Genomic DNA, 20,037 nt, shown 5'->3' on the forward strand with positions numbered 1-20,037 from the left:
TGTACCAGGGATTGAACTCAGGACCTTGTGCTTGCTAGGCAGACAGCGGCACCACTGAGCTACATCCCCAGCCCATCATCACACACCATATTGCCCAGAAGCACCTTGCCTGACTGAAAGGTGCGTTGGCTGCTGATAGTACCTGTTCAAAGTCAGCATTTGCAGAATGGGTTCTCTTACAGCAGGGGCAGACACTTTGAATTGAGACTTATGTGGTGCTGTTTTTGTCCATAGCCACCATAGTACATGAGCCTGGGGATCACCAGTTACCTGGGAGGCTGTGACAGGAAGATCATAAGCTCCAGCCCAGCCTGGGCAAATGAGTTTCAGAACTATAAAAAGGGCCGGAAATGTAACTCAGCATCCTTTGGGCTCAATATCCTAGTACTGAAAAAAAAAGAGATGGGAGTAACTTTCCTGACTATCTCATCTAATACCTACCTGGCGGCCCCAATTTCTGAATTGGTCAAGGTTCAGCCAGGAGACAGAAACCACACTCATTCTTTTAATAGGAAAAGTTTAATAGGGCCGGGGATTTAGCTCAGTGGTTCCGCCGCCTGCCTTGCAAGTGCAAGGAACCGAGTTCAATCCTCTGTACCAAAAAAAAAAAAAAAAAAGTTTAATAAAAAGAATAGTCAAGTAGAACTGAGTAAAAAGGAATTTAAAGGTGTCACAAAGCAGTGCAGGAAGCAGCTGTCATCCCTGGGACTGGGAGAGGAGACGCATGAAGGCTCAGCATTGGGAGGAGAGGTCCTGAAGCCAAACCCACCTCCAGGAAGGGTGTGGCGCTCAGCCAGTTCTGGGCCTCTGAGCTTGGAAGAGGGAACCTGGGGGTCTGTGGCCCAGTCCTTTGGAGAGCAGATACCATTAAACTTCACACTAGCATCACCGCTGGCGTGGAAGGAAGCGCGCGGCGAGGGAGAGCAGGGAAACTGCGCACTAGATTTAGCCGCTGTTACCAGAACAAGCAAAACAACACAGCAGAACAAAGCACTGCCGCTCCTGGGTTGCAAACTCAGGAGTGCTGCTCCAAGGATGGGAGGTAGGTAGAAGGCCGCGGAGTGCCCTTGCTGCAGCCCTGGAGGAGCTGCTGGAAAGCAGGGCTCTGGCCCGGGCAGTGAGAAGAGCAGCTGGCCCAGACTGACCCACAGCTCACAGAGACTGAGAGTCAGGGCCCTGAGAATCCAGGTGTGGAGAACACTACTTGTTAGGCCTGACGGTTGGTCTGTGTCCACGAAACCTAGCAAGTATTTCAGATACATTTTAGCAACCTAAATCTAGTCTCCTACCTCCATCAAACTCAAGACCTATGTGCTCCTGGCTATGTGGTGAGGCTGTCACCTCCCTGCTTTGAGCTTTGGTTTTCGAATGTGGAAGAGGGAAAGCAGTGCTCCCTCTTCTGGGGGTGGCATGTTGGGGTGAAGCAGGGCAGTGGTGGCACATGTGGGAAAGATACTAACACATCGGTGTACCCTGAACACGAACCAGATACCCCTTTAACTGTCTGCCGTTTTCAGTACTAAGTTCCAGGGTCCCTGGAAACCTTTTAGACTGTGGCATTATGTTTTATTCCAAGAGGGTACTTAGGTGCTGCTTTCTTAGAGAACTATTTCTCTGTGTTGCTGGGAGCCTTTTTATTTTCCTCGTCCTCCTCCCCCTCTCCCTCCTCCTTCTCTGGACTGGGGATTGAACTCAGGACCTTGTGCCTATGAGGCAGGCAGCAGAATAACTGAGCTAAATCCCCGGCCTATTTACTTATTTTTTGAGACAGGGTCTCACTCTATAGTCCAGGTTGGCCTGGCCTTGAACTCTCGATCATTCTGCCTTAGCCTCCCAAGTACTGTGATTGCAGGCCTATGCCACCATGCCCAGCTTTTTGAAAACATTCAATCTGTTTTCTCTGGCATCCACTGTGAAGGTTTCTTTGTGGGAGATGGGGGGAAATGTGTCAGGTTATGAAATGGTCCTGTTAAAACTTCTGGACAGCCAGGCAGGGTGGTGTTCACCTGCAGGCTCAGGAACTTGAGAACTGAGGCAGGACGGTCACCTGAGCCCAGGAGTTGAGACCAACCTGGGCAACTCAGTGAAACCCTGGGTCAAAATAAAATAAACAGGCCAACAGACGGATAGATAGACACCTTTCAGGCAGGAGCTGGCTAGGACAGAGAGCCTGTGCAATGCTGTCCTTGATGGTATAATTTGCCCTTATGATTCCCTCCCCAGTTCTGGAATGCAGTTTGGCTTCAGGGAGAAGCTGAACAGGACATGTAAGAAGCCCTGGAGACCCGGGCCATGGTTACCATGGTTACCAGTGTGGTGTATCTTTCCAAACATTTCCTATGTATACACAAAGTACCTGTACCAAGAAAATATGCAACATAAACATCTACTATTTATGGTTGAAATCTAAAATGTCCCCCCACAGTCTCACGTATTTGGAAAAGGTCTTAATTACTTTTGTTATTGCTGAGACAAAATACCCAACACTCAGTTAAAAGGGGGAAAGGTTTATTTCAGCTCACAGTTTGTAGAGGTTTCAGTCCATTGTTGGCTGGCTCAAAGGCAGAGGCATGGCAGAGGGGCATCACAGAGGAGAAACAGTCCATTGCAGGGTTGGCAGAAGGGAGCAGCAGGTGCAAGTCTGCCTTTTCTTTTTATCCCAAACAGGATAGAAAACTTTTGTTTTGTTTTGTTTTTTGTGTTTTGAGACAGGGTCTCACTATGTAGTTGAGACTGACCTGGAACTCACTATGTAGCCCAGGCTGGTCTCGAACTCACAGCGATCCTCCTGCCTCAGACTCCCCAGTGCTGGGATTAAAGTTGTGCGCCACCCACACCGGGCTTAGGATACAAACCTTTTGGGTGGTGCCACCAATGCCCAGGTTGTGGCTTCTGTCTTCAGTAAATCCTTTCTTTTCTCTTTTTTCTTTGGTTTTTTGAAACAGGGTCTCACTATGTAGTTGAGACTGATCTGGAACTCACTATATAGCCCAGGCTGGTCTCGAACTCACAGTGATCCTCCTGCCTCAGCCTCCCGAGTGCTGGGATTATAGGCGTGCACCACCATGCCCAGCCGAAATGGCCTTTTGAAGATGCATTATAGTGCCAGCTAGGTGGCAATAGTTTGCAGGGCTGGTCTTGCTCTGAATCAGCATCCAATATACTATAGTTTCTCCCATACATAGCTAGGATTCGGGGTTCAAGAATCAAGAAGTAGAAGTGGGAATGGTGCCACTCAGCACTACCCCTAGCAAACCACTACAAAAATGTTTGCTTCCTATTCCTACAACTGTGTTCTATGCTGCCCTGGGAAGGAACAACAATGATACCATTGAACTGAAAGCTAAGACTTCCCCGCTGTGTATTTTGGGCTCCACCTCCCTGGGTGAACAAAAGGAGTCATAACGTTGGCCAGAGGGACTGATCCAGACTACTAAGGGGAATTGGACTATTACTCCACAATGGAGGTTAGGAAGAATATATCTGGGATGCAAGAGATCCTGTAAAGTGACTCTTGTTGTTACCATGTCCTGTTAAGGTCAATGGGGAACCACAGCAACCCAAACCAGGCAGGATGACAAATGGCCCAGAACCTTCAGGAATGAAGGTATAGATCGCTCCACCAAGGAAAGAACCAAGATCTGCTTAGGTGCTTGCTGAAGGCCAAGGTAATACAGAATGGGTATGAGATAGTTATAAATGCCGGCAGTGACTGGTGTTATGGCTGTGTCTAGATGTCCCCCCACAAAGCCTCACGTGATCATAGCTGGGACTTTGCAGAGGTGGCTAGATCTAGGGTGTGTGATGCTGGGATTATATGTGTGATTACTAAATTAGCCTGCTGATTGGTTTGGCATAATTCTGGATGTGGATAATGGGAAGGCCACCCTGGGTGTGGGTGGTGCCACCCAAAGGGCAGGTAGCCTGTAAGGGATAAAAGGGAGAGAAAGGCTGCTTCTGCTGCTGCCCTACTTCACTGTTTTGCTGCCTTCTGCCTGCGCTGCCACCTCATGGAGTGTTTCTCCTCTGTGATGCCATGCTGCCTTGGAGCCAGCCAACTTTGGACTTAAAGCTCTATAAACCATGAGCCAAACAAACCTTTCTTCTTTTGAGTGTTGGGTATTTTGTCTCAGCAGTGAGAAAACTACATAACTAAGATAGTAACCAGTTACAGAAATAAGGATTGTAAACGTTATGAGTATTTATTTCCTATTTTATGAATATGCTTGTGTATATATACTGTTTTCCTTTATTGTAATATAACAATATTGACTTAATACTGGTACCTAAGTATTGTTAAATCTACATTACAATATTTAAATTATAGAATATCAGGAAAAGTGTAAGCATCACTAAAAAAACTGCTTTCTCTGAGGAAGAAATTAGTGCATTTCTGTTTGTATACAGGATAGTTGTATAGTAATTTTGAGTTTGCTCTTTATTTGGAGATTAAGTATGGTTTAAAGATACGTGTTTGGTTGTCAAGTTGACAGGAGTGGATTGTGACTGTTAATCATGTCAATTTGAATGGATTAAGAAACACCTAGCAAGCTGGGGATTTGGCTCAGTGATTCTGCCATCTGCCTTGCAAGTGCAAGGGCCCGAGTTCGATCCCTGGTACTAAAACAAACAAACATACAAAAACAAAACCAGAAAAACCACCTAGCACATTAGTAAAGCACGGTTCTGGTGTGTCCATGGATGACTGATGCGTAGGCTAGCAAAGTGAGGGGGAAGATGGAGGTAGCACCAATAAATAGTCTTATAGCCTGGATAGAATAAAAGGGAAGGAGGAAGTGCCCCTGTTTTGTAACAGCTCTAGTCTCCAGAATTGCCTTTGGACACTGGTCTCCAGTTTCTTCAGCCTTCCAGTGCAGATATAAACCACAACTCTACAGTGAGCTTCCAGATTTCAGAAGTCTCACGTGTTTGGAAGGTAACTAGATCATAAGGGTGCTGTGCCTCTCGTGGATTCAGTCACTGATTTCTGTAGTAGCTGAATGTGCTGTTAGGATGGGGGTGGCTGGGGGTGTGACCTGGAAGGGTGTATTCTTGCCCCCAGCTCCTCCCTTCTCTGTGCCTGCTGGCCCCATGGTGTGAGCAACTTTACTCTTTGCCATGTCCTTTCCCCATACTGTGCCTTAGAGCCTGCTGACCACGGATGGAACCCACTGAAACTGAGCCAACCAACCTCTCCTTTCATTTGCGGGGGTCAGGTATCTGTACATATATCTTGATTCTTTTTCCCCATCCTTGTCCCTTCAGTCCCCTTTCCCCTCCTTTTATACAAAAGCTTTGTTTGTATGTTTTCCTATTTTCTTTTGTCTTGTCCTTTCTTTCCTTTTCTCCACCTGCCTCCATTGTTCCCCTTCTCATTTTAATGTTTTCTTCTTATTACATACATTCTGGTCCTTATTTCCACTTTCAGTTTCTCACACCAGAGAAACAATGTGGTATTTAAATATGTGTGTCTGATTTATTTCACTTAAGAGTATAGAGACCCCCCAATTTAAAGACTCAATCCAAAAATGGGCATCTGAAATGAATGTACTTCTCAGACAAAAGTAGAATTAGCAAATGAAAAGTATGAAAAAAATGTTCAACATCACTGGTCATTCGAGAGATGCAAATTAAAACAACATTGAGATTCTATCTCACTCCAGAAAGTATAAAATGTTATCAAGAAATCAACCAATAACAAATACTGGCCAGGATGTGGGGAAAAAAGAACCCTGATCCACTGTTGGTGGGAGGGTAGACTGTGCAACCACTGTGGAAATCAGTGTGGAGACTGCTAAAAAAACTAACACTGCAGGTTCCATTTTACCCAGCTATTTCCTTTATCTTCCTGAAATAATTAAAAGCATCATATCACAGTGATATATGCTCACCTATGTTTATAGCAGCACAGTTTGTAATAGCTATATCTTGGAAACAGCCCAAATGTCCATCAACTGGGCAGAGTACCACTCTGCCATAAAGGATAAGCTTGAGACATTTCTAGTTCAGTGGATGAATTTTGAGATCATACTCTTAAGTAAAATAAATTGGACACACACGTTTAAATACCAGCGTTTCTCTGATGTGAAAAACCGAAAGTAGAAATAAGGACAAAAATGTATAACAGATATTGGGTAATGGGAAGAAAAATGTTCAATGGGAAGAGGATCAAGGGAGGGCATAGGGGGAAAGGAATGAAGGTTCAAGGAAAAAGAGCATAGAAGGAATAAATGGAAACAAAGCTAGTAAATGAGGGAATGAGCGGTTGGGGGATGGGAAAAGAGAATGAAGATGTATCATGGACAGGTACAAATTCTCTACGATGAATGTTATCATTATGTATATCTAAAATGTACCAATAAATGTTTTGCTTGAAGAAAAAAGAAAAAAAAAACTCTTAAAACTCTAGCTTAAACTACATAGCGAGACCCTGTCTAAATAACAAAAACAAAAACTACAACAAAAAACTAAAAAAGGTATGGGTATGTAACTCAGTTCAAAGGCCCTGGGTTCAGTCCCATTCAATCCCTAGTTAAACAAACAAACAAACACAAAATATCCTAGGGCTGGGGATTTAGCTCAGTGGTACTGCGCCTGCCCCCTAAAAGCAAGGTCCTGAGTGCCATCCTTGGTGTGGGGGAATCGGGGCAGAGCAACGACCTGTCTGTAATCCCAGCTACTTTGGAGGCTGAAGTAGGAAGATCAGTTTAACCCAGGAGTTTGGAGCCAGCCTGCGCAATACAGATGAGAGCTGGTTCTACGCCAACCCAGAATCTAATGAAAGGTTAATGTAGTTATTATGTTTCTTATATTACCTTTAATGTAGAACATCTTGCTGGGTTAGATGGGTCATGCATTTAATTGCAGCATTTAGGGAGGCTGAGGCAGAAAGATAACAAGTTTGTTGTTGCTGTTTTTGAGAGAAAGTCTCACTATGTAGTTCAGGCTGGCCTTAATCTCTCTATGTACGCCAGGCTCGCCTCAAACTCCGAGCAATGCTCCTGCCTCAGCCTCCCGAATACTGACATGCCCCATCACACTTGGCAGGATTGCAAGTTTGAGTTCTGCCTGGGCAACTCAAAATTAGAAAGATAAAAAGGTCTTGAAACATATCTCAAGTGTCAAGGCCCTGGGTTTAATCCCTAGTACCCCCCGCAAAATCTAGAACTGTGTTTTGTTTCTGGAGTCTTGACCAATTGTTTTGTAGATTGTCTTACACTTTGGATTTATCTGCTTTCCTCAGGTTAAATATTTGGGTGATACTGTGTCCCTGGTATGTCACTGTCGCATGATGGATATTAAGTTTGAACATTTGATGAAAGCCCCAATGGAATTCACTCTAGTCATGTCACCAAAACTATAAATGGGATTACCAGTTATGTCTACATTGTGAAAACCAGTCATTGATTCTCATCAGTAGTGAGGCAGAAGAGTGTGTGTCAAAGCTTGCTAGGGAAGTAGGCATGACCTGTTCCCAAATCCCAGGACACATGTGCCTAAGTTCCCAAAGCCCTGCATGTGGTCTTCTTGAGAGGACTCTGAGAAGTTTTGGTAGGACAGCCTAGAGCTAAGGTCAGCTTGAAGTCTGAGAGATACAAAAAGCACAGTGGACGTGGAGTTTTGTTACTGTGTTTTCTCTTTGTAGCCTGCTTTCTCCTGTAGTGCATATTTCTTTTTCTACTTTTACTTGGCCCAAATTTGCTCTGCAGAGCCTGCTTCTTTTCCCACTTTTAATAAATGTAAAACTTTATTAATATTTGCACTGGTCTTGACCAGTTCTTTGTTCAGTACAGAAAGAACCTAGGAACCACCTTTAGAAGGAGACTCCAGCAGCCCAAACTTTGTAGACAGTAGTACCTCACACATTTCCATTCTTTCTGCCAGTGCTCTGACTTCTGGATCCCTACCCATGTCTACTTTCTTTCTCTGCTCACTCCTCAGTGTGTGCTGGACCTTACCCCATTCCCTGCTGGGTGCCTGTCCTGGACTGTCCTCATTTCTATCTAACCCTACGCCCTTGGTGACTTCCTCAAGCTTCTTGGCTTCACGATTTAACTTTTGGGCCGGGCATAGTGGTGCACACATGTAATCTCAGCACTCAGGTTTAGGGTTTCCAGGAGTTCAAGGCCAGCCTGGATTACATAGTGATACCTTGTCTCAAAACAAAAAGATTATGTTCGCTACTGATGACTTCTCAATTTAGCACAAACCTCTTTTCTAAACTCCAAACACCTAACAGTCTACTGGAAATCTCCACTACAAAGTCTAATCAGCATCTCTCTCTGAACATGTCCCAGCTGAACTCCTATTCCCCCAACCTGCTGCTTCTCTGCTTTTCCCATTGCAAGCTAAAGCAACTTCATTCTTGCAGCTGGTTGGCCCCAAACCCTGGCAACATTAACCCATTTCTCAGGTCCACACCCATCAGGTCCTAGCTATCCTATCTTTAAAAATATACCAAGAATTGGCCAGGGATTTAGCACCCTGCCTGCCTTGCAAGGTTAAGCTTATGAGTTCAATCCCCTGTACAAACAAATACTAATTTCAGAATATTTAAGAAGTGTTATGGACGTGTACCAACTCCCCATGGTGAAGTTAATCATTATGTGCTTCAAACTAAAAAAAAAAAAAAAATCCCCAGAATGCCTCTTCACACACCTGACTCGCCAAGTCCATGGCATTAAATCAGGTCACATTTAGGCAGCTGTCTCCTGCTTGTTTTTCTCCTTGCTTTGCCTTCCTGCCCAGACCACATCTTCCTGCTCCACTCGCACAGGTTTCTCTCACTCACTGTCCCTGCCACACCCAGGCTAATGTGCTCTGCCCTCACATTTGACTTTCCTCTTCTTAGTCCCTCCACCACATCCCTACTGTCCTGTGAACACACCTGAGCAGGTCACAGCCGGCTCTCCAGGAGGCCTGGAAAACCTTGGTATTTTTGCATTTAGTACTCAACCCATTTTCATGCAGTTTTGTCCCAGGACTCACTACCCACTCCAGCAAAGAGTTGGGGTTGTACTTGTTCTTGGAACTTGTTGCATCTCCTGGAATCAATCAGTGATGAATATGAGATATATTTGAACTATTCTCTCACATATGTGAGGCATTTTCCTCAGGACTTTATTTGGAAGACCCCTCATGGATATCCTCTCAACACTTCTTATCCACATTTTTTCTCTTTAGCACTTACCTAATAATTTTTTTTGGAGACAGGGTCTTGCTGTGTGGTTCAGGTTGGCCTTGAACTGAGATCCTCCTGCCTCAGCTTCCCCAGTGCAGGGATTACAGGCATGTGCCACCACACTCAGCCTAATAATTGTGTATTTTATAACTTTCTTGCTTGTATCACTGGAACATAGCTTCATGGAAACAGGGAACCTTTTCTATTCTGTGGTTCCCATTTTGGTACTGAGGATAGGACCCAAAGCTTGTGCATACCACCGAGGCACACCCCAGCCCTTTTTATTGAGACAAGTTTTTGCCTAGTGGCCTAGGCTTGCTTTGGACTTGCATTCTTCCAGCTTCGGGCTAAGTAGCTGGGATTACAGGTATGCATCACAACACCTGTTTTTTGTTTTGACACTGTATCCCCACAGCAGTTCCTGGCAAATACAAGGAGCTCCCTGACTCCTCACTGAATGATGAGACACGGGAATGGTGGTTTGGCTGAATGGTCACCCAGCTAGAAGACTAAGTTTTACTGCCATCAGTTTTTTACCTTTAAAAAAATACTTATTTCCTTAATGACTTGAATTTCCAAATGTTTGAATAGTGATGAAAAACACCCCTATTAGGGTTTTACTATTTGTGCTCACACTGGTTCCACCTGTCACCCTGATGAAGCTGCTCCGTTAGCTCATAACAAAGTAGGTGCTGAGCAATAGTTTTGATTGTACCCAGCCTTTTCTAGTTTTTCTAAAATGTCTCCCTCCTCATTCCTAATTGTCTTTTCTACCTCCATTTACTTCTAAAAAATGCCAGAACTGTTAACTTTTACAATTACAGGCCAGATTAATAGCTCAGTCTACCTGGGAATGAAGCCTGTCTCCTCCATCTGCCGTGTAACCGGTGTAACAGGGACTGTAATAGTGAACAGTCCTAAAGTTGGAGCATGCCTTTGTGTTTTCAGCACTTACCAGGACTCATACACATTTTCCAATTTGAATTTATTTCCTATCAGATTCCAGACAAGAAATTGGGATACTAAATACTCATTCATCTATCTGTAGTAGCACAATGAGAGTTCTCATTTCTGTAAGGAAATGGTTTCTAAATTCCTTCCCAGTTTAGTTGCAATATTCCTCTAATTTTTCCTAACTTATTTTTATTTGTAGACATGGTCTTGCTATGTAGTTCAGGCTGGCCTGGAACTCACAGCAATCCTCCCCCTCTGCCTTCCAAGCTGGGATGATAGATGTGTACCACCACCTATGGCTCTAAAACAATTTACCTTAAAAAATATATTTTTTCCTTTTACAACTTAATTTTCCAGTTTTTCATCCGTTAAGTCAAGCTTAAGACTTTAGGAAACTTTTCTGGAATTTTGAAAGATGTTACCTGGCTATTTAACATTGTACTATTCAAACCCTGCAATTTACAAGAATGATTTTAGCTGTCATCCTCACACACTATTTGACCCCAACTCCAATTCATTATCAACTTTTTTTTAATCAACTCTATTGTACAGTAGGAAAGAGCTACCAGCTTACCACTCATTAAACATTAGCCTAGGTAGGGTTCCATGGGCAGGCAGGTTGCACTCACTCCTGTAAAAGGTTAAACAGGTTTCAAAGCTATGCATATTGAAAGGCTGGGATTTAGTGCAGTGGTTCTGCCGCCTGCCTCACAAGCACAAGCGCAAAATTCCTGAGTTCCATCCCTGGTACCCACCCCAAGAAACCATGCATAGTGGTCCAATCTAAAAACATGTCCTTTCAAATCCCACTGCCTCACTTTCAAACTTCACAGGAATATCTAAGAACACAGTGAAACATGAACATACTATAGGACACTGACAAAGTGCAGTACTGACCAAATATCTGCATATTCGTGGAATCGCACATTCATCTATACAGCACTCACTTCTAGAACTGTGTACCTTCGAGTACTGTGCCTGGACAATGCGCATAAAATTTAACCAAATGGTTAAGATTACTATTTCATGCTGGGCATGATGGTGCATGCCTGTAATCCCAGCACTCAGGAGGCTGAAGCAGGAGGATCACTGTGAGTTTATCAGTTTCAACTACATAGTGAGACGTCTCAAAAAAAAAAAAAAATTTACTATTTCAGGGAGCAAGGAAAAACACACTTGGTTCACTGGGCTTTTTAAAACTATCTTCCACTTACAAATAACTGGTCTCCATCAAATCCCATCAGGTAGCATCACTTCCTCCCCACTGGAGACTCATGATCCTAAGCGGTTTCCAACAATTACTAGCTCTTAGTCGTGTGTACTGGGAGAATACCAGGCAATGAGTAATGGATGCTCTTACTTAGAAATTCATACAGTAACCAGGCCTTGCCCACAGAAGCACAGTCAAGGACCACACTAAAAATGCCATATTAACAAATTAGAACCAGACTCTAATTCCTCCATTGAAGAACTTTCACCTATAAAATTGTTAAAGACTACTGAGACACAAAGCCAAATACTGGATCTCACTGACATGAATTTGTTTTCTGCACAATAGTCATTACATATCCTTCCAGGGCAATTTCAAACACACAAACATTACTAGTATCACTGTGCTAGGTAATTTATGGATCTTAAAAGGTCCATTATAGTATCTTGACATTAATTACTGCAATGCTAAATAAAATAAGGCTAAGAATGAATAGTCCCTGAGTAACTTCCGGAGTAACAATTATGTAACTTTTTTTTTTGGTACCCAGGCTTGAACTCAGGACCTTGCACTTGCAAGGCAGGTGGTGGCACCACTGAGCTAAAACCTTGACCCACAACATCTTAAAACAGATGAGCAATATCCTTTTTTGGGGGGAGGGGGTTAGGATCTTTGTGGCTCAGGCTGCCTAGAATTTGCAGTGATCCTCCTGCCTCAATCTCCTAAGTGTTGTAATTATTGGTGTGCACCAACACCCCCAGCTGCAATGAACTATTTTTTGATCTGAAGACTAGTAATATATTTTCCCTTAGTTACCATTAAACATGCAGAATAGGGTAGCGCATGTTTAATGAATATGCTTTCAATACTTGTAATATTAATACAGGTATTTAACTTGGTAGGTTTGAGAATTGATTCAAAATGCAACAGTTACCCACAATTAAGATCTGGTTTTAGCAAACATTTACTATTTACAAGATCTTAAAAATTAGAAACATAGCCAGTATCTTGTTTTCTTTCAATAGTCTGACACAGGTGACGTGTCCAAAGCAATGGATGCTACAATGATTTCTAAAATGGAAACTGAATGAATTACTTCCATGGGTAAGGCTGATCAATAAAGACCAAAAGCAGATACAGTTTAATGTATTTTAATAGCAAACTTACAGGAACAGCACAGAAAGACAGACGACATTAAAAACATGTACTAGCATGTAAGACAACTCAGAGAAGTATAGTGACTGGATGGAATCTACTTTATGATAAAAATGCTACAAACACCATTTAGTTGCCATCAATAAGAAATTTACTTGTTTTTAAAAAAATCCAAATGCTGGCATTGTCCAGAAAAATTTAACAGGTTTATTTATAATTGTTATAAAGTTGAACTGCTGAAACTTGTTCACTGAAACATTTTGACTTGCATTAATGCTTTACATCCACGCATTAATATTAAAAATTCACACAAATGAAAACTGAAAAACTGCCAATACCTGATTTCTGTCCCCTATTTTCCACTTGCAATTATATACTTAGGTACCTTTTGACCCCATGGAAAAAAAAATCTAACATTTAGAACTACCAGTAACAGGAAGAAGAATGAAAACTGAAACTGCCAATACCTGATTTCTGTCCCCTATTTTCCACTTGCAATTATATACTTAGGTACCTTTTGACCCCATGGAAAAAAAAATCTAACATTTAGAACTACCAGTAACAGGAAGAAGAGAAAAAAAAAATTTTTTTTTTGAGAATGCGATGTTTTTCCCACCATAGTGGACTCTTAAGCACGCTCTCCACGTATGCGGCGTGCTAGCTGGATATCTTTTGGCATAATTGTTACACGTTTGGCATGGATGGCACACAGGTTGGTATCTTCAAACAGGCCAACCAGATAGGCCTCACTTGCCTCCTGCAACAAGAATAAACAAAACTTACTAGTGTTGTTATTCCTAACAGATAAGGCACGAACAAATGAATTAAAAGGTTTAATTAAGGTTTCTGAACTTAAAATAATTCATAAGATGTTGAGTATTTTACCAAATATAAAGGTATAAAGTACAAGAGTGTTTTTAGGTCCCAGCATACAACAGATCAGACTCTGTATACTTTGCTCTATTATGCCTAGAAGATGTACCTATCTTCTAGTAAGTACCTTCTTCCAAATATCCCTCCCAACCTATAATCACTCATTTCTCGCCCTCTAGTAAATAGATTTCTATTTTTCCTCATTTGATGCAAGATTCTTCCAAGGTGCTATCCTACCTGTACTACAACTCAAAGTACTATCTGTATGAATCAGTCACTGATGTTTGGCATGTGAAAAGAGCAGCTTCCACTTAAAATTAATTCAAGTTATCATAAAGTATCAGTTGTCTGAAAAGCTGAAAAATATTTTGCAAATTAAAACACCTACTTATGTACTTATTCCCGGCCATTAAACAAGCCTAATAGCCAGGAAATCATTTTTGGAAATCTGAAAAAGTGGCACATTGTAGCTTCCTCTGAAGGATTCACAATACACAGATAAGGTAACTGAAGTTGCTCAGGAAGAAACCAGTTTAAGTTGTGTTTAACTGGTTCATGATAAGGCTGTATGTAATACATGTCTCACTGCCAGGGGGCTCTGAACCACTAATGGTACAAGCCGGAGGGAATGTTAACCCACTATTTTAGGATTATGCACATCTAGAATGCTTTTGTGAAAAGCTGCTACATGGACAAGCCAACAGGTGCTAGGCTGGGCAAGGTGGCACCCGCCTATAATCTCAGCATTTAAGAGGCTGAGGCAAGAATACTACTGTTTTTGTGGGCTGGGGATTTAGCTCAGTGGTGACACCGCAGCAAGAGTTCATTCAATCCCTGGTACCCCCCAATTTACTGTTTTTTGAAGCCTGGGTAATACAGTGATGCCCTATCCAAAAACAAAACAAGGACAAGTTAACAGCTGCCATGGTTTGGGAACCATCTAGAGTGTATCATCTACTGACTTTCTTTGCACTGCTCAGATGTAGCACGTGGCAGCTGAGCTCTCAAATGCCATCTTAGAATCTAGCTGTTGGTTTGTATATGGGTTGTGTATGCTCAGCTCAGTAAGATTACTGGACCCAGGTCTCACGCTAAGCAAGAGGTTTGTTGCTGAGCTACACAGGCTGGCCTCAACTTGGGATTCTCCACCTCAGTGAAACAAGTAGCTGGGGTAACAGGTTTATACTACCTCACTCAACTATCTACTGTCAACATTAAGGCTGTAAAGTGACTTAAAAGATTGCCACATTATTTATGACAATGTAATTTTGAAATAATAGCAGAAGATATCTTCCAATGTTAGAACAATGTTAATTTATGATATTTTGAGTATATTTGATGCCTGACTCTTCTGTCTTCTAAAACACTACCCAAACTCTCAAGGCTAAATTTTATATCAGTCTATTTTATTAGCTGGGCAGTAGTCCCCCTTATCCATGGTTTTACTGTCTAGTCAACCATGGTCTGAACATATTGAAAAGAAAACTCCAGAAATAAACAGTATAGTCAGGTGTGGAAGTGCACCACTACAATCCCAGCACCTGAGAGGCTGAAGCAGGATTGATATAAGGTGAAGGCCAGCCTGAACTACATATAGTGAGACCTTGGCTCCCCACAACCCCAAAGGAGAATTTTAAGTAACTTTCTCTAACAATATATTATAATTTCTCTATTTTATCATTAGTTACTGTTGTTATACTCCTATTGTGCCTAAAGATTATTAGTTAGGTACATATAGGAAAAAACATGGCAAATATAATTTCATATTATCTGTGGTTTCGTGTATCCATAGGGAATCCTGAACTATATCCCCTGTGGACAAAGGGGTAGAAATGTGTTTAAAAAGTTGTAAATTGTAGGGACTAGGGATTTAGCTCAGTGGCATGGTGCCTGCCTCACAAGCACAAGGTCCTGAGTTTAATCCCCAGTACTGGGAACCACCCTCCCCCACCAAAAAAACCAGTTGTATAATTCTAAAGCCAGGAGTAAAAGGACTGAAATTTCTATTTCAAATCCTATCTTCTTCTATCCTGCTTCCATCAACAAATTATCCTTCTATTATCTTTAAGAGATAATACTTTAAAAAAAGTAAATACAACATAAAATGTACTAATAAAAAAGAAAAGGCTTGTAACAAAATTCTTCTTTCCAATAAAAACCAGTTAATGCTAAGTAAGAGAACTACAGGCAGTGTTGTGTCTATGTTCCACCCCCACAACGCCATAATGGGGATCCAATTCAGGACCTTGTGCTTGCAAGGCACGCAGGGTGCCACTGAGCTAAATCTCTGGCCCCTGCAGGCAGTCTTGTTCACACTTTATGACAAATATAACTGAGTAATAGCAACAGAAGTTTACATGTGAATAATTTTAAAACGATGAATCTTTCACCCAGAATGTTTAGTATTCTATTTACAAGACCGTGTTACTGACACCTAAACTAAAAAATGCTGGGGTTCTAAGTACAGTGCTGTGTTCTTTTAAGCACAGTCCTGCTAATAACTGGTAAACAAAATTAGCAGTTTTACTATCTAGAAAACCTTAGCAGTATTTTGATTTACTAATAAATGAAATAGGAATTGAAGATTATCACCTATTTTAAAAAAAATTCTAAGTAATTTATGGGAAGATTTTAGTTGAAATTTCAACCCACTGAGAATTTAATGGATGCCTATTCCTAGAATTCACCAATCAAATGAAGTTTAGACTAACCATAGAAACAGCTCGACCAATTATACTTCAGGGTGGAATCCACCTATCAAATCTTTCTCACATATAAAGCAAAACTCAGGCACAGCAACAGCAACCTTGAAAATCCTCCAATAGTGTGTGTAGACCGTTGATGGTGAACCTTCTTTTGAGTGCCTAAACTGCAACCCCAAACCCACTTAGTTATCACACTGCAATCAAATATGAACACTCAGGTTTTAGTTTAGAAAGAACATACATTAACATCTGTTGTCTTTAAATCAACTAACATGTTTGCCATAGGTATGCTAGCCGTTTCTAGATCCTCCTCCCAAAGGTTTTCAGGTCTGTAATCTGCATTTTTATCACCCTCATGCTTCTGAGGGAGTTGGCAGGCTTACCATGTTTTGAGATAAGGGCTCTAAAACAATGCCAACCACACATAAAAAATAAGTTACTTAGGCAATTGATGCTCATATGTACCTTACATAAGCCTTGTCAAATATTTTACTTGTTTTTCCCAACCATGTATAGAACGGTATCTCTCAGAAGTCCTGCCACTTTGGTGCTAAAGTTAAATTTAATATGTCCCACATTTCAGGGGAAACCCATAATCCCAAGTTTCAAGTCTTCAAATATCAAGCATGATTAGTTCCTAACAAAGTGAATCACCAACCACTGCTTTTACTTTATATAATTTTTGGGGCAACAAGGTCTTACTATATAGCTGACTGACCTCAAACTCATGATCCTCCTGGTTTAGCCTCAAGATTACACGTGCGTGCCACCATGCCCACTTATTGATGCATAATTTTTTACTGCTGCCTTTTCCATCTAGATGTTAAGCTTTCTACACCTGCATTTGTCTCCTCAGGTTCAGGACATTCAAGCAGTCTTTTTATATTAGTCACCGCAATGGAAACTGTGACCACAAATGTACAGATCTCTAGTCATGTATCTTAATGCCCTACGATGTCTAGAAACCAAAAGTTTTGTGAACATTATTTTTAATGCAGTGCTTAAAATGGCTTCAAATTATGACTGCTGCATTTTTCATGTGTATAGCCTTGGAGAACTTATTTTGAAGTCTCTTTACCAGTGATTCAACTATTTTACAGGACTGTGATTATATTGTATATAAGCACATATAGATATTTCAAAATGTTCTTGGTACACAGCTGTACAAAAGACAAAAACCCTGTCTTTTCTATTCACCATCTTACCTGCAAAGCACCAATAGCTGCACTCTGGAAGCGCAGATCTGTTTTGAAGTCCTGAGCAATTTCTCGCACCAGACGCTGGAAAGGCAGTTTGCGAATCAGAAGTTCAGTGGACTTTTGATAACGTCTAATTTCACGGAGTGCCACAGTCCCAGGTCTTAAAAAACAACGTTAAAAAAATTTACCAGATACATAAATAATATAAAAGGACAACTGGTTATAAAGAAATGCATTAATATTTCAAAAAATGAGCCACCAACTATTCTTCAGCCTGTTCAAATTTGATGAATTTATGACCTGAATATTCAAGTCTATTTTTTTGTTTTGTTAGAGACAAGGTATTGCTATGTAGTTCTGCTGGCCTTGAACTCAACAGTAGCCCAGGTTGGCCTTGAATTTGTAGCAATCCTCCTGCCTGAGTCTCCTGAGTGCTGAGATTATAGGCGCATGCCACCATGCCCAGCTGAAGCCTATTAAAAGTAATACCAAGCTGGGCATGGTGGCATACCTCTGTAATCCCAGCACTGTGTGAAGATGAGGCAAGAGGATTCCAAGTTTGAGTCCAGCTTGAGCAACTTAGTGAGACCTTGTCTTGAAGTTAAAAATAAAATAAAAAAGGTCTGGGGATATAGCCTGCCAGGAAGATCCTGGGTTCAATATCCAATAATGGAAAAAAACAAATACTTCCTTTAAAGCAAAAAAAACATGAAATGACAGGGAGCTTACCAAAGCCCTTTATGCCTTTAAAGATTTGCCAATATAACACAACGTACTTCACCTTAAAAAGTCACATAGTTAAGCCTGATTTCCCTGAACAGCTGCAATGTTGACTATCATCTTTCATAAAGGACTGAATTTGAATATTTCTGATTTTTTTTTTTACTAATTTGACTATAAAGAATTTACCTCTAAGTTTGACTTACTTATTCTACTGTATGCGCTTTTAAATTAACCGTAAAATCTGTAGTGCCTCAGCGTGGATAACTTCTGCCCCCTAATGGCAGATGTCCTTAACAACACTGCTTAGGTCAAAATCAAATGCTAATAGAGGAAATAAACTAAACAAGTAACTGAAGGATGGGGACTTTATTACCTCCTGATCTTGATTATTATTTTACCATTATCAAAGAAGGATATCCTGAAAGTGTATTTAAAAAGACCTTTAGTATTAAAAAAGTTAATAGCTAATTAAAACGTTAATGTATCCTATTAACTTTATTATTAATAATATTAAGTCTCCTTAGGCCTTAGGACAGATTATGGGTTCAAAATTAAATGTTTCCAATAAAACCCGACACTAAATTGTATACATATAAATATCTAGCCCGAGTAAATAGTCAAAGAGGAAAACATTAGTTTCCCTAAAGCAAAAAGTTTGACTGTTAGTTCATCCCTTTGTCGGAATATCTGAATACTACTGGAGTGACTTTATCAGATTTTTTCCTTAATACCTGTAACGATGAGGTTTCTTCACCCCTCCAGTAGAGGGCGCACTCTTACGTGCGGCTTTTGTAGCCAGCTGTTTCCTGGGCGCTTTACCACCAGTGGATTTGCGGGCAGTCTGCTTTGTACGAGCCATGATACAGGGACCTCCTTACTGACACACCAGCATTAAAAAAGAAAAACAATTCACCATAAGCAACTACTAAACATAAGTTTTCCTGCCACTAATACCCGCCCCTCCCCAATCTGGAAACTATGACCAGTATAGAAAAAAAATTAAGTCCACAATGTTACATAATTTGAAAGGGTGCAGATCTCGTCTATCTTCTTGAAACAAGTAGTACTAGAAAATTGTTAGCATTAATACCAATCATCTCTCAAAATGCCCATTCCTGAGCGACAAACGGGGGAAAGACCTCTAATTGCCTTTGATCCGTTTTAATTAAACAGAAATTAGAAGTATTTGTAAACATTCGATCCATAAGCAGGTAAAAAGAACGAAGCCACACACCATTGAAAGGTCGAGTCAAATTACAGTAAAAAAGGTTTCCGAGTCCCCCACTAATCGCCCCCCCCCAGCGCCTGGCAGTTGATAAGACTGCTGTAAATATGTGAAAACATTCTTGGTATTGCATTTTCAACTGCATTGACAAAAGAGTCCCGAAAAACAGAACAATCTACAAAGCACCGTGCTCTCTCGTCCAACCTTCACAGGCTTCGTAACGCAATAAAGTGCCCCGCATCTAAGCTTAATTAACGCGACACCGGCCGCCCGGTCCACCCAGGCTCTGCATAAACTTTTGGTTCGGCCTCCGCGGGCTCAGGTCCCCACCGCTTCGCGTAGTCACCACCGCCGCCCCAGCCCGAGCAAGATGGAAACAATCGCGACGCGGATCCGGTTCCCTTCCAGAGACAAAACACCAAATCGCTCGAAAATATCCGATCCCTGCCACGTGCCGCCTTCCAAAATGCAAAAGTTTTTTTTTTTTTTTTGCATTTTAAAATGCATCAAGTTTTTGCTTCTCCAAAAAAGGGAAAAAATGTCATCCTTTTAAAAAATATTTCCTCCCTTTTTAAAATGGGGAAGAGAGAAACGGGAAAAATATGGTCGGTGACCAGAGAAGAGAGACAAGATGGTGAAGCTCAGCAACAACTGTGGAGGGGCAGCAAAACGCGAGTTATCCTAGACTGGGAAGCGGCGGCGATTTCCACCCCTTTCCCGCCCGAAAACTGCGGCCCGGCGCCGGGGGACGGTGGCCCGGGGGCCCAGCGGGTCCCGGTGAGGGTCTGGGGTCCGAGAAGGGGTCGGCGGGC

The 20,037-nt window shown here is 41.6% G+C and overlaps 1 protein-coding gene across 1 annotated transcript in view; it reads right to left on the reverse strand.

Annotated features, from left to right (window-relative positions):
• Positions 1-12,523: 12,523 nt before the first annotated feature.
• LOC104854599 (histone H3.3A) overlaps positions 12,524-20,037 on the reverse strand; it is a 7,936-nt gene continuing 422 nt past the window's right edge. The window contains exons 2-5 of the mRNA XM_010613207.3: positions 18,732-18,877; positions 17,284-17,437; positions 12,968-13,257; positions 12,524-12,838 (exon numbers count right to left, since the gene is read on the reverse strand). Of these exons, the coding sequence (XP_010611509.2) occupies positions 13,129-13,257; positions 17,284-17,437; positions 18,732-18,859 (411 nt within the window). The 5' untranslated portion in view covers positions 18,860-18,877 and the 3' untranslated portion in view covers positions 12,524-12,838; positions 12,968-13,128. The remainder of the gene's footprint in view (positions 12,839-12,967; positions 13,258-17,283; positions 17,438-18,731; positions 18,878-20,037) is intronic.

The sequence above is a fragment of the Fukomys damarensis genome, unplaced genomic scaffold (genome assembly GCF_012274545.1).
Source record: "Fukomys damarensis isolate Sample0158 unplaced genomic scaffold, DMR_v1.0_HiC HiC_scaffold_11, whole genome shotgun sequence".
Classification (NCBI taxonomy): Eukaryota; Metazoa; Chordata; class Mammalia; order Rodentia; family Bathyergidae; genus Fukomys; species Fukomys damarensis.